The sequence below is a fragment of the Salmo salar genome, chromosome 14, assembly GCF_965601325.2.
Source record: "Salmo salar chromosome 14, fSalSal1, whole genome shotgun sequence".
Lineage (NCBI taxonomy): Eukaryota > Metazoa > Chordata > Actinopteri > Salmoniformes > Salmonidae > Salmo > Salmo salar.
In genome coordinates, this window is record NC_138304.1 from 71286698 (window position 1) to 71312326 (window position 25629).

Below are 25629 nucleotides of genomic sequence, written 5' to 3' on the forward strand. Positions count from 1 at the left end.
GTCATTCGATTTTTCACTTTATTAAATGAGACCATTTCATACAGACCGTTTGGTTCTCTCCCTCCTTCACTCTCCTCCCTCATCCCAAAAACACACACCAGTTCTCCTGGCCAGGATGACGCAATAGAAACAGGATTGGAATGAAAAATGCCTGATCCACGTCACAGAACAGTAAAAGTGACCTCACTTGGGTTGCTATACATACACATGTTGATACACACACGGTACTTATAGGATAGACACTAGTAGCCTGATACTGCTGAGATTTAGTTATGAAACCAGCAGCTAGGCAGGTACATAAACACACACTTCCACACACGCTCACGGAAGCACACACAGAAGGGGAGGGGGTTGGTAACTGGCTCGTCGTACTGCAGTCACTGAATTTTGTCCATGGCTGCCATTTTGAAAGCAGCAGAGGTCAGAATTGTCCGTGATGGGCTCAGGCATTGTCAAGGGCGGGAGGCTGGCTGCATCAACCGACTTGTGTCGCCATCATGGCCCTCAGGTTTACCCTTCACATTACACTGGGTAAAAAAAGGTATTATGGCTCCTCTGCATCCCAACATGGCACTTTCACACACTTAAAATCTTTTTAGGTACCCATTGTAATGAATGGGGGCAAGTCATTGGCCGAATGGTTGTCTGGTAAACTCAAAACAGCCCACACTCAAATTTCCCTGTCATAGGTCAGTACATATGTGAAACTGGAAATGATTTAGTTGGAATCGTACCAGAGAGTGATTAAATCGTGATATGTCCAACCAAACACCTTTTCCCCATTCAAAAAAGTAACTTGCTTTAAAATTCCAATGTGTGGGTGCCAAGTACAGTACATTTCACATAATGCCCACAAAACAGTTAGGTGCCTCAACCTCTCCCTACATGAGAGAACACCAAGTGAGCAATAAATAAAGCAGCGAGATACAGTACAATCGTATGTTGATGGGGGTGCACAACCAGAGAGATGGAGAGAGAGAGACATCAACAAATAGGGAGAAGAAAAAATAACATATTTTTTTTTTAGGGGGGTATTTACATCTTAAATCAGGACATCGAAAACAAATTGTATTTACAGACTTTTGAATGGAAATGAGACCAGTCAGTTACGGACGGCTTCAACAGGTACTGGAAAATAAACGCGAATAAAAATAACGAGGAAAATGACAAAAAAGAAAAGTGGTGATATTTACAGATGTGCAATAAGATGAGGGGGGGGGGGGGGGGGCATGGGTTAGGGAGAGAAGCAAATGGAATCCAAAACGATATGCTACATTTCAAGCAAATCAGTTGGGATTCTGGGCTAGGAAGCAGATGGCTTCAAATGGATAAAGGGAGGGAAAATGAGTTATTTAAAATCAATGTCAGCACATGAGGGTTGTTCATACAAGGGGGTGGCAGAGGTTGTACAATAGCATAACACACCTGCAATAGAAAGCATTCAAGTGGTCATTACTGAGAACTGAGCTAAACCTACAACACTGGCTTTTTAAAAATGGTGGCCTTTGACTTGGCGGGTACAATTATTCACATGAACACAGAAACTCAGCTATTCCCCCACCCTTCAATGTCTCACTTATTCTCATGAACTCCCACAAGCACACAGCAAAGTACAAGCCTGCAGGACTACTATAAACTAGCTATCTGCCCTTCTACACCAGTAACAGAGTACGTCTTCACACAGACCCACCTTGACTCCCATTTCAGAGAATTTATTATAAGGAACTGGGATCATGGTCTGCTTCACAGTCCAAACTGGAATCAACTACTCCATATAGTATATATTTATGTCCATATGGATGAACCCCCATAGTTGATAATCCCTTCGTCCTCTACAAACTAGATGGGTGCCACACTGACAAAGATTCTTACAAGTGTGCTGCGAAAAGTCCACTTTCTTCACGGCAAATTTCAAATGAACATCTCAAAACACAGCCCGGTTTGTAAATACTTTCAGAAAGCTCCCTCTTTCAAAATCAGGAGTTCTGAAGAGTTCATGCTATGAATGGAAAACAAGCGCCAAATTAACCAAAACCAGATTCTTTTTTTGATCAAACATGTAACCTCACCGTAGAATATATTGATGGTATGCCATTTATTGAAGCCAATAGGAAGGTGACAATTGACTACCGCAGCAGTCTTAAAATCATCCATAGCACCTTGATTGTCTTCCCATGGACAGTAAAAGGGAGCTCAGTTTGGGATTGTCAGTGGGAGAGATGCTGCTACATAGATGTGAATCCTGGATCTCTCAGTCACCACAAACACCACCACCCTCAACTTTTCCTTCAGGTCCTCAACACACAAAATGGGAAATTGCTAGCAAGTACGGCTACCAATTATAACTTGCACTCCCGTTTCAATGTAAAAATTCACAGTGCCTTTTCCGAAGCAAATTAAAAAATAAATACATTTACAAGTAAAAGAAAAAAGCAGCTGTCATTTAATCTCTTTAAATATCATTTAAAAGTATAAAAGAAACACAGCCTCTTCATCACTCTCTTGCAACCAGCACCATTTTATCCCATTAGAATAATTTGGTCGTATCATAGACTAACTGGGCAAACACCTCAATTGGCTTCTATAGACAAACTCCTGTTTACTTTGTGTGTGGTGGTGGCAGGAACTCTTCAGTCAAAAAAAATAAAAAATACATTGATTAAAAAAATTAAATAAAGAATATTATACAGAGGACCTGCCCCACCTACTGGAGCTTTAAATGCCACCCCCAACATCAGGAACCTACTGGAGCTTTAAATGCCACCCCCAACAGCAGGAACCTACTGGAGCTTTAAATGCCACCCCCAACATCAGGAACCTACTGGAGCTTTAAATGCCACCCCCAACATCAGGAACCTACTGGAGCTTTAAATGCCACCCCCAACATCAGGAACCTACTGGAGCTTTAAATGCCACCCCCAACATCAGGAACCTACTGGAGCTTTAAATGCCACCCCCAACATCAGGAACCTACTGGAGCTTTAAATGCCACCCCCAACATCAGGAACCTACTGGAGCTTTAAATGCCACCCCCAACATCAGGAACCTACTGGAGCTTTAAATGCCACCCCCAACATCAGGAACCTACTGGAGCTTTAAATGCCACCCCCAACATCAGGAACCTACTGGAGCTTTAAATGCCACCCCCAACAGCAGGAACATGAGTGTTATAAACAGCCGGAGAGAAAGAGAGCTGGGCCAAAGGAGATGCAGCCAGGGAGTGGGATAACACTTAAGGTGTCAGTACATGAGAAAGTGTGTATGTGTCTCCAACTCTTAGCCTGTAGTGCTGATCGCGTTTCAACTTCATGTAACAAAACTACCTTGTCAGCTAATGATATCCTCTTCCACTATGAATGGTTTGTTCAATGTATGTACAGTACAAAAAGGTATGTTTGTAACCAATGGGGGAAAATAACAAGCAGCAAGGAAGAACGAAGCAATACAGTGCGTGTGTGTGTGTTTAGGCTGGCAGACAGGTAGGTGTGTGTGTGTGTGTGTGTGTGTGTGTGTGTGTGTGTGTTTAGGCTGGCAGACAGGTAGGTGTGTGTGTGTGTGTGTGTGTGTGTGTGTTTAGGCTGGCAGACAGGTAGGTGTGTGTGTGTGTGTGTGTGTGTGTTTAGGCTGGCAGACAGGTAGGTGTGTGTGTGTGTGTGTGTGTGTGTCGGGCTGGCAGACAAACAGAGGGTTTGCAGGGACATTTCAGGTGCTGTTGTTTAGTGATCCGGGTACAGAGCTGTGCTGAGAGGAGCCGTCTAACCCAGAGCCATCTACAAAGGGATAGGGGAAGGGAAGTGGTAGAGAAATAGTGTTAGGTATATTAAGTGGATATAATACATTGATTTTGCTCGTCAGGAATACACTGGAAACATAAGCAACTACACAGCTAATTGTAGTAAGAGGATGTAGTAAGACCTCCTAAAACAGATCAGAAAACCTTTCCCAGGTTTCCAGTTAGAGGACCTCCTTTAGAATACAAACGTTTACAATGCATAAAGGTTCAGTTCTCAATGCAGAAAGGTGCGGTTTTCAATGCAGAAAGGGACCAACATGTGCTTCTCTCAGACTGGTGCCCCTTTGGCTACTGCCTTATAGAGAAAGGTTACTTTGACCAGAAACATGACATTCTCTTTGCCATTTGTAAAAGCAGCATTCATCTTGCCATCCATTTGGATGTAGCTAAGAGCTCCGCCTAACCTAGAATGTCTGCACGCCAATCACTACTTCATAACACCAGGTGCAGATATGGGAATGTATGATTGACAGATACTCTATCCACTGAAATGACATGTGTAGCCAACGACTATGTTTGGAGACGAGGGGAGGGGGTCATACCAGAGGAAGCAGTCTGTGTGCGGGCATGAGGAGGAATGAGGGTGGAGTTCAGTTGGGGCTGGATTGACAGCTCTGGAAGGAGAGACAAGAGATAGGAAATGGCATTAGTTTTATAAGACTGTGGTGAGACCAAGGTAATAGTGTTTCAAAATTGGGTCAAAGTCTTACAACACATAGCTATACTACAATACATATCGAAACAAATATATTCTAAACTTCATATTGTAGATATTCTGCACCTACTTTTAGGATATATGCATAGGTCACAAAACAAAGTTGGGGTCAGGTCCATTTACATTCTTGAATTGAAGTTTCAATTGATTCCCTGAATTTAAAATCGAGTCAACCACTTTCAGGTCACAGAAAGTCAGTGGTCAACAAGGTGTACTGACCGGTGGTGCTGAAGTTGAAGAGCAGGGGCAGCTGTCGCCCGCTAGGCAGCCGGGCATTGGGCTGGCGCAACTCGTCAAAGAAGGCGTGAGCGCAGGCCTCCAGGGGCGAGAAGCGCGTGACCGGGGTGTATTCCAGCAGGCGCGAGCACAGGGCGACGGCCTCCGGAGGGGAGCGAGGCTTAAACACCTGTAAGAGGTGGTACAAGGACACAGAAAACATGAAACAGTTTCATTAAAAATAAGACATTACTTGAAAGCCAAAAATAGAATAATGTTTACATTAAAATATATATAATAACCATTTACCTTAGTCCAGGGATGCGCTTTGATCTGGGGGAATTTGAACTCTGTGTAATTGGGGTTCATTTCACGGATCTGTTCACGTGTTGGAGTTCCCAAAACCTGAGTAGCAGACATACAAGCACACAGTTAGTAGTGTAGAATGGGTATCATTTGGTTTCTCTCCACATCACTGATTATGATCCAACTCCCCCCCCCACACACACACACACACACACACACACACACACACACACACACACGTCCTCATAAGCTGATATGTAATCAGAATGTCAGGTATTTTGTCCATGTAGTGTAAACCATAAACAAAACACACCCTTTTCCTGTTTACACACCTTGATGATCTCTACTAGCTGGTCCACTCCGCTGTCCCCGGGGAAGATGGGCTGTCCCAGCAGCAGTTCAGCCAGCACGCAGCCCGCCGACCAGATGTCGATGTTGGCCGTGTAGTCGGTGGCGCCGAAGATGAGCTCTGGGGCGCGGTAGTACCGCGAACAGATGTACGACACGTTGGGCTCCCCACGAATCAGCTGCTTAGCACTGCAGGTAGGGGTCAACCGCAGAGGTTAAAGGTTAGACCAGGGGTTCCCAAACTTTTTGGGCCCAAGACCCCATTTTGTTATGTGAAAACTTTTGTGACCCCAACAATTAATCAATTGCAAAACATTCAGACAGTATTTATGATTGGATTCTCAACTCACCATCATATATACTTGTAATGTGGGGCTATGACAATAAATCGCAAATGAGTTTGACAATTTCTCTGATCTCACCGGCACTAATGAGATGGGTGTGCTTGATGCATGTCACGTCAGAGCTTCTCAAAGTCAGAGGGCGTGGTCAACAGTGCATACCTCATCTCTCCTGTCACATCCAACCTGGATCGATATTTGTTTTTAATGCAGATAAGAGCACTAAATCAGCGTACCATGAGTTTTAATACTCAGAGGGAGACGGCACAGTATTCCCTTTGAGTCAGAAACCAAAACTCCCCCACAGTGACCCGTGAATGCATTGTCTGCAGCATTCGGTCACATGACAGCTCAGCTGTTCGATTTCACTTACTGGCATGTCAACTGAGCCAGGATCACAGCCAAACGGATTTCGCTGATTCGGACAGTAGTCTATAGATTTTTGGGGGGGTATTTTCCCTGCATGCCTGCGTTCAGTTCATTCTTTTTCACAAATATGTCTGTTACATAGGCAAGGAGACACCTTTTCTTACACAGAAAGTCAAAGTCTGTTTTTCATCCATTGCGAATGACAACAGTTCCTCTCGCAACTCTAAAAAAAATAATTCCAACACTCCCCCTCGATAACCACCAAGCCTCAGAGTGAAATAGAACAGTCATGCTCTGATCCCGTATCTCCGTGTAGTTTACAATTGAAGTTACCTGCTGAATATATCCAGGTTCTGCGCTCGGCTTTTTTTGCCGGCAGTTGCTCTCATGTATCCATTATAGCTCAGTGGATGTGATGGGGGGGGGGGGGGGGGTCACCTTGGGGTCATGATAGGGGCTGCACAAAATGTTTGATGTATTATAATAATTGATTATGTTTATGTTGTATTAATAGAAGGGGAAGGGCTTTAAGACCCCTTCCCCACGACATATATAGGGTCCTGGACTATAGATGAACAATATATATATTCATTATAAGGTTTAATATTGTTCCACAGTTCTTTTCTGGTCTCTGCTTCTTATAAGAAACGGTCAGAGATGTGTGAGTTATTGCAGTCAAAACAGGGCGTCTGTGAGAAAGCACCTCAAGGTTAAAAGAGATTCATAGACACAGAACCCTGCAGGGGAGTGAAAGAGATAAGAGACTAGTCAGACATACCAATATAAAGCAACTTGGGGAGTGGAAAATTACTGCGGAGCCCTTAGAAAACACTGGAACTATTGTCTCTCCTGCAAGTTTGTATAACTGTATATTCATGGGCTTGGTCTCATTAGTTGAAGGTGTTGACGTAGACAGTTACATCACTAGGGGTTGACTGCAAGCATATTAAAGCAACTTGGACCCTTTCCGATTTTGCAGAACTTCCTGGGAAACATGCGTGCCATGTTCCCGTTGTCAACTTCTGTCTGCAATTGCATTAATTAAGGTTTTTGATTGATTTACTTAAAGATAGTCTGATTGCTGATTTCAATAAGCAAATGATTGACAAGGAACATACCCCAACCGGTGTATCATACAATGTGTCCATATGGCAGAGGGAGACATTCATAACTTGGGTGCAGAGGCCTGCCTGCCGTCCTGTGAAAGATGGAGCCTCATCTGTGGAAAAGCCCACCTTCGATCCGAATGAAATTGGTTTTTCGTCAGTATAGCCACGCAGCACACTGAACAGTCCCTGTGCCGTTTCATGCTCAAAACAACGTCCTCGTGAAAAGCATCCCCCGACATGTAGCGAACAAAGGTCAATGCATCTCGGCCCTCACAGCTAACGTCCATTTGGAGAGCATAAGGTGGGGAGTTTGAGTCGTTCAATCAGTTTCCTCTTGATTGCTGGCTATAGCCTCAATTCTTAGTTTCACAGTGTTATCTGACAAAGGTATTGATGGGAGTTTGTGCCTCCCCACACATTGTTTTCACCATATTAATTGCGGCCGGTAATATCTCCATTTACCATGGGAGTGGTTCAAGTCTAACGACCAAGAGCAGCCTTTTCCCACAATCTAAGGGAGCTCTGGTAGAATTTTTACTTACAGATTTGAATAATTTTCATAAAGATTTTTTTTTTTTTTTTTTTAATATATGAGGACGTGTGTATATGTGTATAATATATTATTTTTTTTAACAAGGATTTGGGAAATTCTCCCGCAACCCCATTTTCATATCAGGCGACCCAAGTATTCTTAAATAAATCTAGTTTAAGCTAATACAGTCTTCTAAGCTGAGTCTAGGTTATGCTAAGACAGTGTTCTTACAATACTTCCATCTCTAACCACTGCAACAGTAGTCACTGGTAAGAAAAGCATTAGACGCTTAGCAGTAGAGGCGAACACTCAGCCATGCAGGTCTAACCATGTAGTATGGGATTATACACAGCTCTTTGGTGCCTCCTTGAGACCACCTGACCACACTACCCTTTGATGTTTAGCGGAAACTAAGGTATACAGCACTAGATAAACCAATGAACGAGGGGTGGGTCTCCCACGTCTGTGTATTTTTATACCGAAGTAAATATCTCTGAGATTTCTACTTATTGATTTACAATTAAGAAGCTCAGTGTATACTTTTTATAGAAAGCAGCCCTGCGTCTGTCTGCACAGTAACAGAAATGGATGTACTATGGGGAAAATACACATGAAAAGGGTGTGAGTAGGTAACTAACTAAGGACAACTGGATCAGTGTTGCATAGCCCCATTCAAGGGAGGGCATAGATCCATTTCACATTGTCTGGTTGAGCCCATTTATTCAACACATTCAGTCAGAATACATAAGACCCAAGTTTACTTCAATACTAGGCAGCAGTCAGTCATATTGGATCAATAGCATATTAACACACTGTGTGGAGGGAAATATCTGACCAGCTTACCTCCCAAAGTCACAGAGCTTTAGGATGGCTGTTTCAGGGTCCACCAGGAGGTTCTGGGGTTTGATGTCTCGGTGGCAGACACCCTGGGAATGGATATAGGCCAGGCTGCGAAACAGCTGGTACATGTACACCTGAGAAGAGACAAAATGGCCGACATAAAACAATTACAACCATAAACAAATCAATAACAGGGATTCATTCTGTGTCAATGCCAAGCCTGTCTGGGAGAGTAAAAAATAATTTAAAAAAAAGGAGAGTTCATAATTTAATGACTTATACTGGACAATCAAAGTCCAATGAACAGTCGCTGAGGCAAGCAAAAGTGGGACAACAAAAGAGAGCAAGTGAAAAGGAGGGCGAGACAGTTTACCTTGACGTAAATGATAGGAATGATGCTTTTTGCCTTGTTGAAATGCCGGGCAACCCTGTACACGGTCTCCGGGACAAAGTCCAGCACCAGGTTGAGATACACCTCATCCTTCTGTATAGGGGGAAGAGAACTGACAATCACTATATAACTACACTAAATCATAACGCCATACGTCCTCAGATTATTCTTGTACAATGAAAAAGCGCTATACAAATGTAACAAACTTTGTAGTGGGAAGAATGACTCATTTGAAGAGGAAACAAGACAGTTCAGGTGCTCAGTGTGCCAAAAACAATGGATGGCAACCTACCTTTTCACCACTAGAGTAGAAGAAGTAGCGTAGCCTCACGATATTGCAGTGGTCCAACTTTCGCATGATCTGTAGCTCTCGGTTCTACATAGGAAAGTTATTAAACAAAGAACAGTGGGAAATGTCAAGGGTTTCTGATTGACCTGTAAGCGCATTGATCTTGAGTATGCGCGTGATACGTGTGTTCAAGTACATGTACATTTCTGTCACCTAAAAACTTAGGCTACAATACTACAATCATTTTCTCCCACAAACTAATATGGAAATGTTCCTTGTAAAATTACAAAGTGGTGTCCTGTATTCAGACAAACACATAGCCACTCATAACATTAGTGGGAATTTACAAGACCAATCCAAAAATGGATATTCATATCACTATTATGTGAAACAAATTAGTGTTGTCACGACAAGACAATTTTAGATAGCAAAAACCCCCAAAGAAATCTCAGCGTTACAGTCCATTAAAAAAACAGCTTTCTATAAATGATGTGCTATAGCTTGGAAAACAAACAAATATGACTCTGGGTGACACGAAGCCTGTATGTCTCCAAGAGAACGCCCTCCATACCTTGAACCTCTTATCCTGCAGCACCTTCTTAATGGCCACCATCTCCTGGCTGTCGATGAGGCGCGCCTGGTACACCACACCGAAGGAGCCATTCCCGATCACCTTGATGTCCGTGTAGGACACCTCCTGTGGACGGTCGGGACCCTGCCCAGATGTGGCCACCACCGTAGTCACCTTCCCACTGTCCCCTGGGAAACAACGATAAATTGTGTCAACGAAATAGTTGTCTTTCCAGATTTGAAATGGAGAGGTGACCAGTGTTGTGTTCCTTAGGTACGAAACTGAAGAAAACGGGAAGGTAGGCCTATTATCTGAACAATAAGAAAAGCTGTTTTACTATGGTTTGACATAATGAACAAGGACATTGTTGTTAATACAGGCGCATTCTGAAAGTATTCAGACCCCTTGACTTTTTCCACGTTGTTACATTATAGCCTTGTTCTGAAATTGACTTTAGAAATGTTGGCAAATTTATAAAAACTGAAAAACCTTTACACAAGTATTCAGACCCTTTGCTATGATACTCGAAATGGAGGTCAGGTGCATCCTGTTTCCGTTGCTCATCCATGAGATGTTTCTACAACTTGATTGAAGTCCACCTGTGATAAATTCAATTGATTGGACATGATTTGGAAAGGCACACACCTGTCTACAGAAGGTCCCACAGTTGACAGTGCATATCAGAGCAAAAACCAAGCCATGAGGTCAAAGGAATTGTCCGTAGAGCTCCGAGACCGGATTGAGCTCCAGCATTCCTCTGGGGAGATAAGAAAACCTTCCAGAAGGACAACCATCTCTGCAGCACTCCACCAATCAGGCCTTTATGGAAGCGTGTCCAGACAGAAGCCACTCTTCAGTAAAAAGGCAAATGACAGCCCGCTTGGAGTTTGCCAAAAGACAACTAAAGGACTCTCAGTCCATGAGAAACAAGATTCTCTGGTCTGATGAAACCAATATTGAACTCTTTGGCCTGAATGGCAAGAGTAATGTCTGGAGGAAACCTGCCACCATCCATACAGTGAAGCATGTTGGTGGCAGCATCAAGCTGTGGGGGACGGTTTTCAGTGGCAGGGACTGGGAAACCTGCCAGGATTGAGGGAAAGATGAACAGAGCAAAGTACATAGATACTTGATGAAAACCTGCGCCAGAGCGCTCGGGACCTCAGACTGGAGCAAAGGTTCACCTTCCAACAGAACAACGACCCTAAGCACACAGCCAAGACAAGACAGGAGTGGCTTCAGGACAAGTCTCTGAATGTCCTTGAGTGGCCCGGTCAGAGCCCAAACTTGAACCCGAAAAACATCTCTGAGACCTGAAAATAACTGCACAGCAACACTCCCCATCCAACCTGACAGAGCTTGAGAGGATCTGCAGAGAAGGTCACAAAATACAGGTGTGCCAAGCTTGTAGCGTCATACCCAAGAAGACTCGAGGCTGTAATCGCTCCCAAAGGTGCGTCAAAGTACTGAGTAAAGGGTCTGAATACTTATGTAAATGTGATATTCACGTTCTTTAATTTTTATTTAAATGTACAAAAACTTCTGCTAGCCTGTTTTTGCTTTGTCATTATGGGGTATTGTGTGTAGATTGATGAGGGGGAAGAAAAAAAACTTCACCCATTTTAGAATAAGGCCATAACAAAATGTGGAAAAAGTTAAGGGGTCTGAATCCTTTAAATGTGCAAACATTTCTAAAAACAGTTTTGCTTTGTCATTATGGGGCATTGTGTGTTTGATGAGAAAATGATAATTGAATACATTTTAGAATAAGGCTTTAACGTAACAAAATGTGGAAGTGAAGGGGTCTGAATACTTTCTGAATCAGGAACTGTGATGGTCTTTTGAATGAATGCATGGCTATTGTGGGTAACATTAGTGACCTAGTTTAACATTGTGACGTAAACCAGGGCTCAAGCGATAATAGGCCTTTACATTGCCAAAACAGGCAGCAGGCAGAGAAAATAATTGCTCAGCATAGAAAATAGCCCTACAGGGTCATGTTAAGGAGAAAATGTTTTAAACAGAGTGAAATACTATCTAGACTTGTCCAATAAGATTGTTTGTCGTTGCAAAATGTGTTGCGTCAATGTCCTACTGAACAAAATCCAGGGCTCGAGTTATTAACTACCTCGTGGTTGTTTAACCACTATTGTAACCGCCTGCCTTGTCGGAAGACGAGACAAATACATGCTTTACTGTGAAATCCAATATCACTATTCCAGGGCTATTTGTGCTCCTTTGAACATCATTTGACCTAAGGATCCAAATAGGCCCACCATTGAGCTCATCTATTACACTTGAACGCAAACAAGAGTTCTCTGAGGCAGGCCTGCTTCATGTGAGCTTCATTCCCTGTATGGAGGACAGAACAGGGCCAGATGGCTGGAACTGAACTGGAGACCTTTGCACTGAGAATGACCCTGCTCTAACATGTGGACCACACCGCTCACATTGCAAAATAAATGTACACATACATGTCAGTCAATCATTTCATCTTCACGTGGGTGATTGAAAGATGAACACTAGTCCATTTGGTGGTGGTAATGCACCTTAAAAAGTTGGTTGCCAACCGACATAAAATTCCTCAGAAGGACTACTAGAAACTATTAGTTTCCCCTTTTATCGATGGATTAAATGTCAGAGAAGAGAACACACGATTTTATGACTCAAAATGGGTCAAAAATTCTACAAAAGATACAGAAAAGAACTTTATGCATTTCAGGTAAAATATCAACCTAATGTTCATATCCCAGGTCAAATTAGCTAGCAACAGCAAGCTGCTGTCCACATTTTTGCTCAGTGTTTCACCAAGATTGACTTATACCATGAGGGTTGCGGTCCAATTTATATCATCAAACATAATACGGAATGGCTGCAGATCCTTTTTTCCCTTGTACTACAGATCTCGAAGCTTCTGCACATGCGTTTATTCTCTACTTTACGAACAGGCTACTCTGGCGAATGGTCGTTTAACAAAGATAAATCAAAGCTGAATCAATGTCCGCAAGATCATAATGATAGTATTCTACATAACAGAACTTAATATAATAGTATCGTATAACCAGTGCTTTACTTGGGCCGGAGCTGTTTGGAGAGCCGTAGTGGCAGCTCGAATTTTTGCGGAATTTGGGGAAAACAAAGTAGCCTATCTATTCTGGCTCAGGTTAACACACACAGTCAAAAATGGTTGACCAAAGCGGAAAGGCGGCGGGATCGGCATTGAATAGCAATCGAGTAAGGGCATACATTTCCTGATTCCGCTTGGTTCATGTTTATTTGCCACTAGTTTGAATCTGTGCCTAACAGTAGGCAGTTCAAGATTGCGCAGATTGAAAATGTGCCAGCCTGAATACGCGTGATGCGCTGTTCCAAGTTGTCAAATTAGGGGTGTTATTAGGGTTTAAGGTCATGAAGAGTCATGGAAGCTTGTTTCATAATTTATGTAATTAAATTAATGAAGGCACACATACATATTATCAATCACTTAATCAGCAATCATCGGAATGACCCGTAAATGTCTGTGTGCCAGTGGGCTGTTGCCAGAGGAGAGAGAGAGCTTGACATTTCAGCAGCAGGTATAAAATAATGACAGACTAACTAGATAGCCAATTCAAAACTTGTAGCATTTCTCGCTAGTTAACTATTGCTAACTAAGCATTAATGTCGTTGTCGCCTTTCCACTGGCAATAGCCTAAATACATCTGCAACGTTGGAATGCTGAGATTCTCCTCTATTAAAACAGCAGCCATGTAATTGCAACAACTTTCAAAATATTCTAAGAATAGCCTAATTGACAAATAACTTGCTGTGCATAGATCTCGCGTGATACATTCATATTTTAGCCTTATATAAAACATGTCTAGTTAGATACATTGCTTTGAAGTAGCCTACCTTATCCATTTGATCCCTGATTCATTGAATGAGGGAATACTTTTATAAAGACAAAGTATTTGGTTGTAATGTTGCTATTTTTTATATGAAGGGTGGCAAACATCCTTTTTGTTCACATTGTAGCCTAAACAACAGCTCAACAGGACCTTGATAAGCAGACGTGGGTGTTTCAGGGCCAGATCAAAAGCCAAGCCTGCACACCCAGGAGCTCTCCAAATGGAGGTATGACCACGTTAAAAACATGTGACTAACAGTGCAGTTCTACTTTGTGGGGGTTAAGTGCCTTGATCAAAGGCACAACGGCAGGAGATGGTAGGCATACATGGGATCAGGCACAGCAGCCTTCGTATCAAAGCTTCCTTTTTCCATGTAGGCTATAATAATAGTCATGACAATTTGGTTAAGAAGTCATGGAGAAGTCATGGAAAATGTTTTTGAACCCTTAGCAGTAAATAATCAGGAAGTCTATAGCATAACGTAATTTGTGAACATAGTCTAATGGACAGACTAGGAAAAAGACTGCTCCTGCACTTCTTTCATCAAGTCAAGCACTGAGTAAGAAGTTACTCTAAGACAAAACACAGCATTTCTCTCATGTGGCAAAAACTCAACAGCGGGCGCTCGCCACTAGGCAAAATACACAGGATGGCTATGCTACAGTTTGTTAAAGTGTAACTGAAACGATTTTTGAAGGGTCCTTTTAATAACCTAATAGGATTACCAAGCATGTTCCAACTCCTTAAATTGCAAAAACTTCAATATGTAAATATTTTAAAGTGTGAATTTTTCCATATATAGATAAGGTGTGTCTGTTTGAATAAAATCAACTTTGTAGGCTACGGAGCTTGTCTGGCACTGTGATTAAAAATTAAGACAAATTACTAAAGAGGGAGCCAGACATCAATATAGCCTAACCAGATGGGAAGAAAAAAAAACTAAACTTACTGACACTCCTCCTCCCACTGCCGCTGGCTTTAGCAGATTCTGCCAATCTGCCGGTACACTCCTGAAGTTGCCGGTAATAGGCTACACCAGCGGTCGCAACCTTTTCCATTTGGAGTGCCAAGTTATCGTACCATGTCTACTGATCTGCGTACCAGATTTTCATATGCACATTGTCATGGAACAGTTAGATTTCATTTATAATAAAGTCTTCATGTCAAAACCAATGTCATGTGGTTAAATCAAAATTATACAAATCTAAAAAGTAACTTCTATTCCTATTGCCAATATGTAAAAATAGCCTAAATAAAGCCAACAAATAAAAACATTGCAGCCTGCAGGTAGAATTTGCCTGTCTGCAAGGAACTTGAAACATTGTATAGCAGATGGCAGAATCCCCACATGCAGGAACACCCCGATTTGCATGCCGCAATTTGCACCCTTCTCGTATTGGTTGCCGGTCCATCAGTGTTTCCAACACTGTACCCTGAACAGTTGAAGATGGAGAGTACTGCATCTGGCTTCAGGTTGTGTGTCTTCGATTAGCATCCCAGAGGTATTGAACTGTATTGAACTGAATCTGGGGGCAACTGGTGCTTCATAGCCACAAGCCATTGTCGCAACACTGATAATCTCTTGAGTGGTAGGTAGGGCTGACCCCATTTAGTCGATTGTTTGGTCAATAGGCAGTTGGTCGACCAAGATTTTTTTGGGGTCGAGAAGTGGCAAATGTATACAAAAAAAATTTATGGCACACGAGGCACCCGTCTGATTCACTCCTGTCTCAGTGGACTACTCCATTGCAGAGGCACACCACTAGTACATTTAGCCTACCATTTCATTCACATAATTTCTAATCTACAATGTTTGTTTGGTTATGGGAATTTCTGTAAATGCATTCAATATATTGTTAGTTAACCGTTGTCATAGGAGTGGACACGTTGTTTGCAGAGCGCACAACCTAGGCTACACTTGTGAGAAGTTTTGGTTTATTTTATTCCATTTACGAGTTGTCAATTTATTCCTTGTCTTTTGTTTGAAGCGCTCCTGTCAGTCTTGAGTAAGAACACGCACCTGATTGCGCATAGAAGTAGGCCTAGGCTAACTGGCCTGCACACAAATGGAGGCCTGTAAATGTACCCATTTGGAGATTGTCTTAACTCACCATCACTGTGGTAACTCACCATCACTGTGGTAACTCACCATCACTGTGGTAACTCACCATCACTGTGGTAACTCACCATCACTCAGTCATTTTTTCTTTGCCTCAAACCGCAAGTAGACAAAATCTGTTTTCCATTTTTAAGAATGACAATAGTTCCTCAACGTAGCCTGTTTGAAAAATCTTTCCAGCTCTCTCCCTTTCAAAAAAGATGCCGTGGAAACGTCATAAAATAGGCCTACCTGATTACTTCTTATCCCTTGGGCAAATAGCTTACAGCTGTGTCTGTCCTGAGCTCACTGACACCTGGGAAACTGAGGGCCCAGAATATTTTATACAATGTTGCAAGTTTGCTAGCATGAGCTTTAGGCAGGACCAAGTTATAAGGAACCCCTCAACTTCTATTGGACCATTTTTAACCTGTTGGGGATAGGGGGCAGTATTTGCACGGCCGGATAAAAAAACTACTCCTGCCCAGTAACTAGAATATGCATATAATTGTTTGATTTGGATAGAAAACACCCTAAAGTTTCTAAAACGGTTTGAATGGTGTCTGTGAGTATAACAGAACTCATTTGGCAGGCCAAAACCTGAAGATTCCAAACAGGAAGCGCTCTCTCTGACCATTTCTTGGCCTTCTTGATCATCTCTATCCAAAACAGGGGATCTCTGGCATAACGTGACATTTTCTAACACTCCCATAGGCTCTCAAAAGGCGCCAGAACGTTGAATGGTGACTTTGCAGGCCATGGCTGAAAAACAGTAGCGCATTTGGATAGTGGTCGATCTGAGAACAATGAGACTGGGGCGCGTGCACGAGCCGACACCATGTTTTTATTTTTTAGTCTTTGAACGAAAACAGGGTTTCCCGGGTCGGAATATTATCACTTTTTTAACGAGAAAAATCGCATAAAAATAGATTTTAACCTGTTAGGGCTAGGGGGCAGTATTGACACGGCTGGATAAAAAACGTACCCGATTTAATCTGGTTACTACTCCTGCCCAGTAACTAGAATATGCATATCATTATTGGCTTTGGATAGAAAACACTCCAAAGTTTCTAAAACTGTTTGAATGGTGTCTGTGAGTATAACAGAACTCAAATGGCAGGTCAAAACCTGAGAAGATTCTGTACAGGAAGTACCCTGTCTGACCATTTCTTGAACTTCTTTGCCATCTCTATCCATTACAAAGGATCTCTGCTATAACGTGACACTTCCTACGGCTGCCATAGGCTCTCAGAAGGTGGCAAAAAGCTGAATCGTGGCTTTGCAGGCTCTGGCTGAAACAAAGTAGCGCGTTTGGGTAGTGGCTGGTTACAGTACTGTGAGACTCAGGCTCGTGCCCGCGTCGACAGAATGCTTCGTTTTCTTTCCTCTGTTCACCTAAAAGGAGATTCCCGGTCGGAATATTATCGCTTTTTTACGAGAAAAATGGCATAAAAATGGATTTTAAACAGCGGTTGACATGCTTCGAAGTACGGTAATGGAATATTTAGATGTTTTTTTGTCACGAATTGCGCCATGCTCGCGACCCTGATTTACCATTTCGGATAGTGTCTGGAACGCACGAACAAAACGCCGCTATTCGGATATAACGATGGATTATTTGGGACCAAACCAACATTTGTTATTGAAGTAGAAGTCCTGGGAGTGCATTCTGACGAAGACAACAAAGGTAATCAAACTTTTGTAATAGTAAATCTGACTTTGGTCAGGGCTAAACTTGGTCGGTGTCTAAATGGCTAGCCGTGATGGCTGGGCTATCTACTGAGAATGTTGCAAAATGTGCTTTCACCGAAAAGCTATTTTAAAATCGGACATAGAGTGTATAGAGGAGTTCTGTATCTATAATTCTTAAAATAATTGTTATGTTTTTTTGTGAACGTTTATCGTGAGTAATTTAGTAAATTCACCGGAGGTTTGCGGGGGGTATGCTAGTTCTGAACGTCACATGCTAATGTAAAAAGCTGGTTTTTGATATAAATATGAACTTGATTGAACAAAACATGCATGTATTGTATAACATAATGTCCTAGGAGTGTCATCTGATGAAGATCAAAGGTTAGTGCTGCATTTAGCTGTGGTTTTGGTTTTTGTGACATTATATGCTAGCTTGAAAAATGGGTGTCTGATTATTTCTGGCTGGGTACTCTGCTGACAAAATCTAATGTTTTGCTTTCATTGTAAAGCCTTTTTGAAATCGGACAGTGTGGTTAGATTAACGAGAGTCTTGTCTTTAAAATGGTGTAAAATAGTCATATGTTTGAGAAATTTAAGTAATAGCATTTCTAAGGTATTTGAATATCGCGCCACGGGATTCCACTGGCTGTTGAGTAGGTGGGACGCAAGCACCCCACCTAGCCCATAGAGGTTAAGCTAGGACAGGAGCGAGTTGGGGCGCTCCAGTACAGTAGGTAGCGTTAAGGCACTAACTAACGGATGCCAGCCGCCAATAAACCCCACAGAAGGTAGCTAGCTAGCTGTGCACCGGTAAACAGTGTTCTTTGTCCGCGCCTGTCGGGGACTGTTTTCCTGCAGCTCTGTTAACGACGGTGAGGGCGGGTGGAAAATCAATGCAGGAATCAATGGGATAGAATGGCACCGGAGGGGATGACCAGGCAAAAATTCCAGACATTTGTATTAAGAACAGACGCCTTTACAGGAGTCGAATAGCCAGATGCCTGGCGAGACAGCGTCGGTGAGTGGATAATCCGCCTTTACCCTCCGTTCTACTGGCGAAAGTGAAATCACTGGATAATAAACTGGATGAGCTCCGTTCAAGAGTATCCTATCAACAGAATATTCGTTTTTAATATCCATGTTTCACAGAGTCGTGGCTGAACAAGAACATGGATAATATACAGTTAGCTGGGTTTTCCCCATGCATCGGCAAGACAGAATAGCTGCCTACAGTAAGATCGGAGTGTGGTGGGTGTCTGTCAACAGCTGGTGCGATCTCTAATATTAAGGAAGTCTCTATGTTTTGCTCGCCATGAGTACCTCATGATATGCTGTAGACCACATTATTTATCAAGAGAGTTTATCAATATTCTTTGTAGTTGTCTACTTACCACCAAAAACCGATGCTGGCACTAAGACCGCACTCAACGAGCTGTATAAGGCCATAAGCAACCAAGAAAATGGTCAACCAGAGGCGGCACTGCTGAATGTAGGAAAATGTAAATCCGTTTTACCAAATTTCTACCAGCATGTCAAGTGCGAAAAAAAACAAAACAAAAAAAACTCTAGATCACCTTTACTCAACACACAGAGACTTGCACAAAGCTCTCCCTCCAAGTCTGACCATAACTCTATCCTCCCGATTCAAGGAAGTACCAGTGACGCGATCAATACAGAAGCGGTCTGATGAAGCGGATGCTAAGGACTGTCGCTAGCACAGTCTGGAATATGTTCCAGGTTTCATCCCATGGCATTGAGGAGTATACCATTGTTTTTTTCCCTCCACAATTTCATGGTACAGTTCTGTCTCATCGCTGCAAATCCTGTACAGACTCAGGAGAGTCGAAGGTCGAGAGCCATGCGTCCTCCAAAACACGACCCAACCAAGCCGCACTGCTTCTTGACACAACGCCCGCTTAACCCGGAAGCCAGCCACACCAATGTGTCAGAGGAAACACCGTACACCTGGCGACCGTGTCAGCGTGCATGCGCCCGGCCCGCCACAGGGGTCGCAAGAGCGCAATGGGACAAGGACAATGCCGGCCAAACACTACCCTAACCCGGACAGCGCTGGGCCAATTGTGAGCTGCCCTATGGGTCTCTCGGTCGTGGCCGGCTGAGACAGAGCCTGGATTCGAACCAGGATCTCTAGTGGCACAGCAGGCAACTGCAATGCAGTTCCTTAGACCACTGCGCCACTTGGGAGGCCAGCTTCATTAATAGGTGCTTTGACGATGTTGTCCCCAGTGACCATACGTACATATCCCAACCAGAAGCCATGGATTACAGGCAACATCCGCACTGAGCTAAAGGCTAGAGCTGATGCTTTCAAGGAGCGGGACACTAATCCGGACGTTTTCAGAAATCCTGCAACAACCTCAGACGAACCATCAAACAGGCAAAGCATCAATAGAGCACTAATATCCAATCCTACTACACTGGCTCTGATGCTTGTCGGATGTGGCAGGGCTTGCAAACTATCATAAATTACAAAAAGGAAACCCAGCCACGAGCTGCCCAGTGACGCAAGCCTACCAGATGAGCTAAATGCCTTCTATGCTCGTTTCGATGCAAGCAACACTGAACCATGCATGAGAGCACCAGCTGTTCTGGACGACTGTGTGATCACATTCTCCATAGCAGATGTAAGACCTTTAAAACAGGTAAACATTCACAAGGCCGAGGGCCAGACGGATTACCACGATGCTTACTCAGAGCATGTACTGACCACCTGGCAAGTGTCTTCACTGACATTTTTAACCTAGCCCCGACCCAGTCTGTAATACCTACATGTTTCAAGCAGACCACCATAGTCTCTGTGCCCAAGAACGACAAGGTAACCTGCCTAAATGATTACCACCCCATAGCATTCACATCTGTAGCCATGAAATGCTTTCACCGTCATCCCAGAAACCATCGACCCACTCCAATTCAAATACCAACAGATCCACAGATGACACAATCTCTATTGCACTCCACACTGCCCTTTCCCACCTGGACAAAAGGAACAACTGTGTGAGAAAGCTATTTATTGACTAGCATTCAACACCATAGTGCCTTCCCATTAGACATTTATGCACTGACTCTCTTGCACAGGCTCGATGTAAACTCACTGGACTCTAACCACACGCACACTACAATGACCCTCCGTAACACACATATTCCTTCACATACTCTGCTGCTACTTTGTTTATTATCTATGCATGGACACTTTACCCCTACTTACATGTACATATTACCTCAACAAACCCGTACCACTGCACATTGATTCTGCATTGTATATAGCCTCGTTATTGTGTTACTATTTTTTGTGTTACTATTTTTTCCCTTTAGTTTATTTCACCAATTGTACTTTTTTTTTTTAACTACATTTTTATGCTCGGGGGGATGCCCACATGCACTAACACCCCGAATTGCAGGCTGCAGTTGCACACCACAGACCGATACAGCAACGAGCAACTCTGTTCGATGTGGGAAGAGAGCGTGAAGACGTGCTAGCCAGTTAGTAGAAAGAGAGGTAAGGTCCACAGCCCACCTGTAGCTAGATGTAAGAAAGATTATAGCTAAATAACTGATGCTGTTTTCATGCTCACATTTTTCTCAAATCAAGTTATCAAAACAGAAAGAGCAAGATTTGCTCTCTTATAGCAGCTAGCTCGCAGCAGTATTATTAGCTAGGTCGATGCTAGTCACTGCAATTCTATAGCCCAGCTGTCCATATAGCACACACTATTCAACAACAACAAAAAGACTGCCATGGTGGAGGATGAATTGCACTAACAAAGTGTCTTGTTTACACTGAAAACTCCTGCTGCAATGTAGTAGGATTTCAAATAGTCTAGATCAATCAGCCCAGAATTGATTTCACCACTGAACTTTCCAAATATGCCATTTCATTTCACCAAAATGCTTTGACCTCAAGATTCATAATTCTCACCATGTAATTGTTTTGTACATTAGAAGACACTAAGCCCCAGCTAGGCTATAGCCTACACTATTGCAGCTAACCCCACGTTTCTTATCTTCTCTCTCAACTGCCTGAGGGGGCCCTCTACCTGACTGTATGAGGCCACCCCCTCCCACCTTGCTTGGAGCCTGTCCTTTGTCCTGCCAACTTATTTCAAATGTGTTCAGAAGTTATTCTGTACAGTGATCATCTTTGATTGTTTTTCGCCATTGATGTGATTGTAACCCATTAGCTACCCCCAAGTGGTGACATGGGATAACCTCGCCTTTGAGACCACACCTAAGTGTTTAATTATTTTCCATAACTTACACACTGATCAAGGCTCTACACTGAAACATGTGTTTTCTGTGGTCTATACATAATAAAGACCTTTAGACTTAAAAAAAACAAGACTGGACCTTGGATTCCTCAAACCATCCAACACTCGTGTTGGACTGTGCCATGTCATGTGCTTGTTTGACAAGACAATACTATCACGTGATAAGATTTCAGTGTTCCACAAATAAACAGTGTTTACTTAGTTGCATTTTTTTATCAGTTATCACAATACTCCAATCAACTAGAACAACAGGAGTAAATATACTCTATTTAGTTTAAGGTAGGTTTCAACATGGCTATTTACTTAATTAAACACACTTTGCTGCTGACAAACGGTATTAGAGACATCTAAACTCTGAGGGGAAATATGGTGTGCTCCCCAAGAAATGTACAGGGGAAAATACAACAAAGTGACATGGAATGCAACTTACTGTTCAATAACGCACACGAAAGGAACCACTCATTTAACAGTCAGGAGTGCCAATAACTTATGCCACGTTCAAAACAACTGGGAACTCTGAAATCTCCGACTTCCAAGCATTCAAAACAACTGGGAACTCTGAAATCTCCGACTTCCAAGCATTCAAAACAACTGGGAACTCTGAAATCTCCGACTTCCAAGCATTCAAAACAACTGGGAACTCTGAAATCTCCGACTTCCAAGCATTCAAAACAACTGGGAACTCCAGGGGAAGGGGAAAAAAAGCTCAGACTTGGAAGAATCGTTTTGAACGGTCATCCAACTCAGAATTCCAAGTCGGAAACTCAAGCATCTTTCTGACCTGAAGAACACTGATGTCATACCTTCACCTTATTCCCTCCCGAGTTCCCAGTAGTCTTCAAAGCACCATTAGATCTTTACAATAACTATGAACTTGTTCTGGCACGTACCAGGAGCGTGAGTAGAAGGTACTCACGTGTGCACTGTGTGGGAGAGATGTCGTACATAAAATGAGAACAGCTTGAGAGAGGCAGCCTTTCATACACACTCTATAGGGAACAAATTGGTAGTGGTGGAATAAATGAAACTACATAAGACATTTAGCATGGAGAAATTCAAAAAGTCATTGTCATTCATTACACAATTTACTACATTAAAGAAAATGTAATGTAGGCTGCATAAGCACGTGAAATGTTTCTATCCATTTGGGCTCCCGAGTGGTGCAGCGATCTTGGAAGGGATGCAAGGTAGCCTACTAATAATAGGAATTGAAAGTGGGTTGCATCGCAATCTGTAAAATGTCAAACGCACCTGTCAATACAGTAGCCAGCAGTCACCTCCCTGACCAAGGCCCTTCTCCCCCGATTGCTCAGTTTGGCCGGGCGCCAGCTCTAAGTCTTGGTGGTTCCAAACTTCTTCCATTTAAGAATGATGGAGGCCACTGTGTTCTTGGGGATCTTCAATGCTGCAGAAATGTTTTGGTACCCTTCCCCAGATCTGTGCCTCGACACAATCCGGTCTCAGAGCTCTACGGACAATTCCTTTGACCTCATGGCTTTATTTTTTCTCTGACATGCACTGTCAACTGTGGAACCTTATATAGACAGATGTGTGCCTTTCCAAATCATATCCAAACAATCAAGTTGTAGAAACATGTCAAGGAGGATCAACGGAAACATGATGCACCCGAGTTCAATTTCAAGTCTCATAGCAAAGGGTCTGAATACTTATGTAAATAAGGTATTTGTTTAATTTTTATTAATTTGCAAACATTTCTAAAAACCGTTTTTTGCTTTGTCATGTGGTATTGTGTGTTGATGATGAGGATGTGGAAAAAGTGAAAGGGTCTGAATACTTTCTGAATGCACTGTATGAGAACAATATTTTTTTTCGCGTTTCAGCTCATCTTTAACACTATCTGGCCTAAAATTCACTCACTGCAAATCATTCAAAACAACACTGTAGGCTACTTCGAAGCAACATAACTCAAGAAGATCTAAATGTATATCCCCATGAAACTGACGTTTCACCAGTAAAACCTGAAAAATCATAATTCCCAATTGACAGTGAGAAATGTGAAGGGGACCACAAAAATGTGTTTGAAGTAGCGGTAAAAGAAACACGGGCAGAACGTGATCTGCACATATGCAGAAGCTTCGGGACTTTTAGTCATGGGGAAAAAGGTCCGGAAAAAGTCGGCCAACATAATATACTCTACATGACTAACATGGATCATCATGGTGGATAAAGCCATCCAATTCCAATTTGCACTACAAGGGAGAAATTGTAACCATGTTCTATGAAACAAAAACATTTGCAAGCTATGCATGGAAGTTGTTGATGTGCTATGTAAGCAAGTATCTCAGCTTGTCATCTACTAGTCTACTTTGAGAATTATTAGCTAGCTAACATATTATACAGCTGGCTCGGTTACATGTTTCATCACTTTATATCAAGTTCTGTATCACCTGTTATTTAACGGTCAATGTATAGAGGGCTCTTTCAAGGCTGGTTAATTGTCTGGGCTACTGGATAGATACATCAATAGTGGATACTTAATTTGAACAATAGATAAGGGTGCTCTTAACATAAATCTGTGTTGGAAACGCAAAGCTAGTTATCTGGCTACAAGTAGCTTAGTCAACCGTTATGAACAAATGATTAGGCTACCTAGCCTTAGCGTATAGTACCAACTGACAGCTAACGCTAGCCTGTAGTTTGTTGTGCCAGTTAACGCGTTAGCTAGTTCAAAAAACTATTTATCTTTAACTATCGCTAACTCGTTTGCTTGTAAACATGTACAAACGGTGTGTAAGTAACCTTAGCATAGCTACAGTAGCTAGATAGCCAACTAGCGAAACTAGATCGAATCCCCTTGTAAACTAGTTAGTAACTAGTCACCTAAAACCTATATTAGAGGCTAGCTAGCTACTGGTTACAAGTTAGCTATAATGTCTTAGCACACATAGTTAAGGTTGTTTGTGTTGCTTTTGCTCTCTTTATATTTAGCTAACTAGCTAGTTACGGTACCGCGATGTCATTAACTAGCTAACATGCTAATATAACTAACCTAGACAGCTGCCTAGTTAAGAAAGCTAAATAAGGTTAGCTAACTAACGCGAATGTCTTGATATTTGGCGTTGGTTAGCAAGTTAACTAGTTTGCTAACTGACGCGTTAGCCGTTTAGCCAACAATAGCTACTCAAGGCAGTTAACTAGCTAGTTAACTTGATTTTTCAAACTAACGTTACAATGTTCGCCGTGTCAATCGTGCACAACTGCCCACACTAGCTACAACATTGGACTGCAATGCGTGTCTTTTAATCATCCAAGACAATATTTTTCATAAAATACATAAACTTACTGGACAGCTTTAAATTCGAGCATCCAGACGAACTGCTCCCCGAGGCCTGCGGGACCCCGGTCTTTCCTGTGCTGCTCCCCACGGCAGCGGCTGATCCAGTGGATGCTGCAGTTGCTCCAGGAATACCTTGTGGCTCAGCAAACGAGCTAGTTCTGGGCCGCCCGCTGCCGCTCATATCTCTGTGCAAGGGTAGCGGGCGGGGGGCTAGGGATTCACTATTTATAGCCAAGTGAGTTTAAATGTTGCCTGTTTTGACTGCAAATGCAATAATCATTGAAAGACAGACAGAATTGACACCGTTCAGATGAGTCCTCCCTTGCACTGCCTGTCTGAGCTCGTAGATCGTATAAAACTGACAGATTACATTTCCTCCTGGGAAATGAAGTACGACGTGGCTGCTGCTTCCCGTGTCTTTGAAAATACCTATAGAACTACACTGCTAAAATAACGTTGCGTTTCACCAGAGGTGGCGCTCCGTCTGGGATTTCTACCGTGACTGTAATAATGATGTGTACACAAAAGGGAGAACAGACATGAAAACT

The 25629-nt window shown here is 42.6% G+C and overlaps 1 protein-coding gene across 2 annotated transcripts; it reads right to left on the reverse strand.

Moving 5' to 3' along the window:
- LOC106569978 (glycogen synthase kinase-3 beta) lies at window positions 1-25512 on the reverse strand. Of its 2 annotated transcripts, none has more exons than XM_082961134.1 (10): window positions 25088-25512; window positions 9821-10008; window positions 9253-9336; window positions 8943-9053; window positions 8573-8703; window positions 5363-5567; window positions 5034-5129; window positions 4728-4914; window positions 4336-4407; window positions 1-3770 (listed from the first exon to the last, which is right to left on the reverse strand). In XM_082961134.1, exons 1-10 carry the CDS (start codon window positions 25260-25262, stop codon window positions 3703-3705), a joined length of 1317 nt encoding a protein of 438 aa, XP_082817260.1. In that variant the 5' UTR covers window positions 25263-25512; the 3' UTR covers window positions 1-3702. The 2 variants fall into 2 exon arrangements, with proteins under 2 accessions (XP_082817260.1, XP_082817261.1); XM_082961135.1 differs by lacking the exon at window positions 25088-25512 and adding an exon at window positions 14657-15016.
- Window positions 25513-25629: the final 117 nt, after the last annotated feature.

Excerpts from the sequence above, each read along its gene's own strand:
- LOC106569978 (XM_082961134.1), bottom strand. The coding sequence starts at position 25,262 with ATGAGCGGCAGCGGGCGGCCCAGAACTAGCTCGTTTGCTGAGCCACAA. Across the intron at positions 10,009-25,087 it reads CTCGAATTTAAAGCTGTCCA|GGGACAGTGGGAAGGTGACT; the intron begins GTAAGTTTATGT and ends GTTGTTTCCCAG. Across the intron at positions 8,704-8,942 it reads TTCCTATCATTTACGTCAAG|GTGTACATGTACCAGCTGTT; the intron begins GTAAACTGTCTC and ends GTCTCTTCTCAG.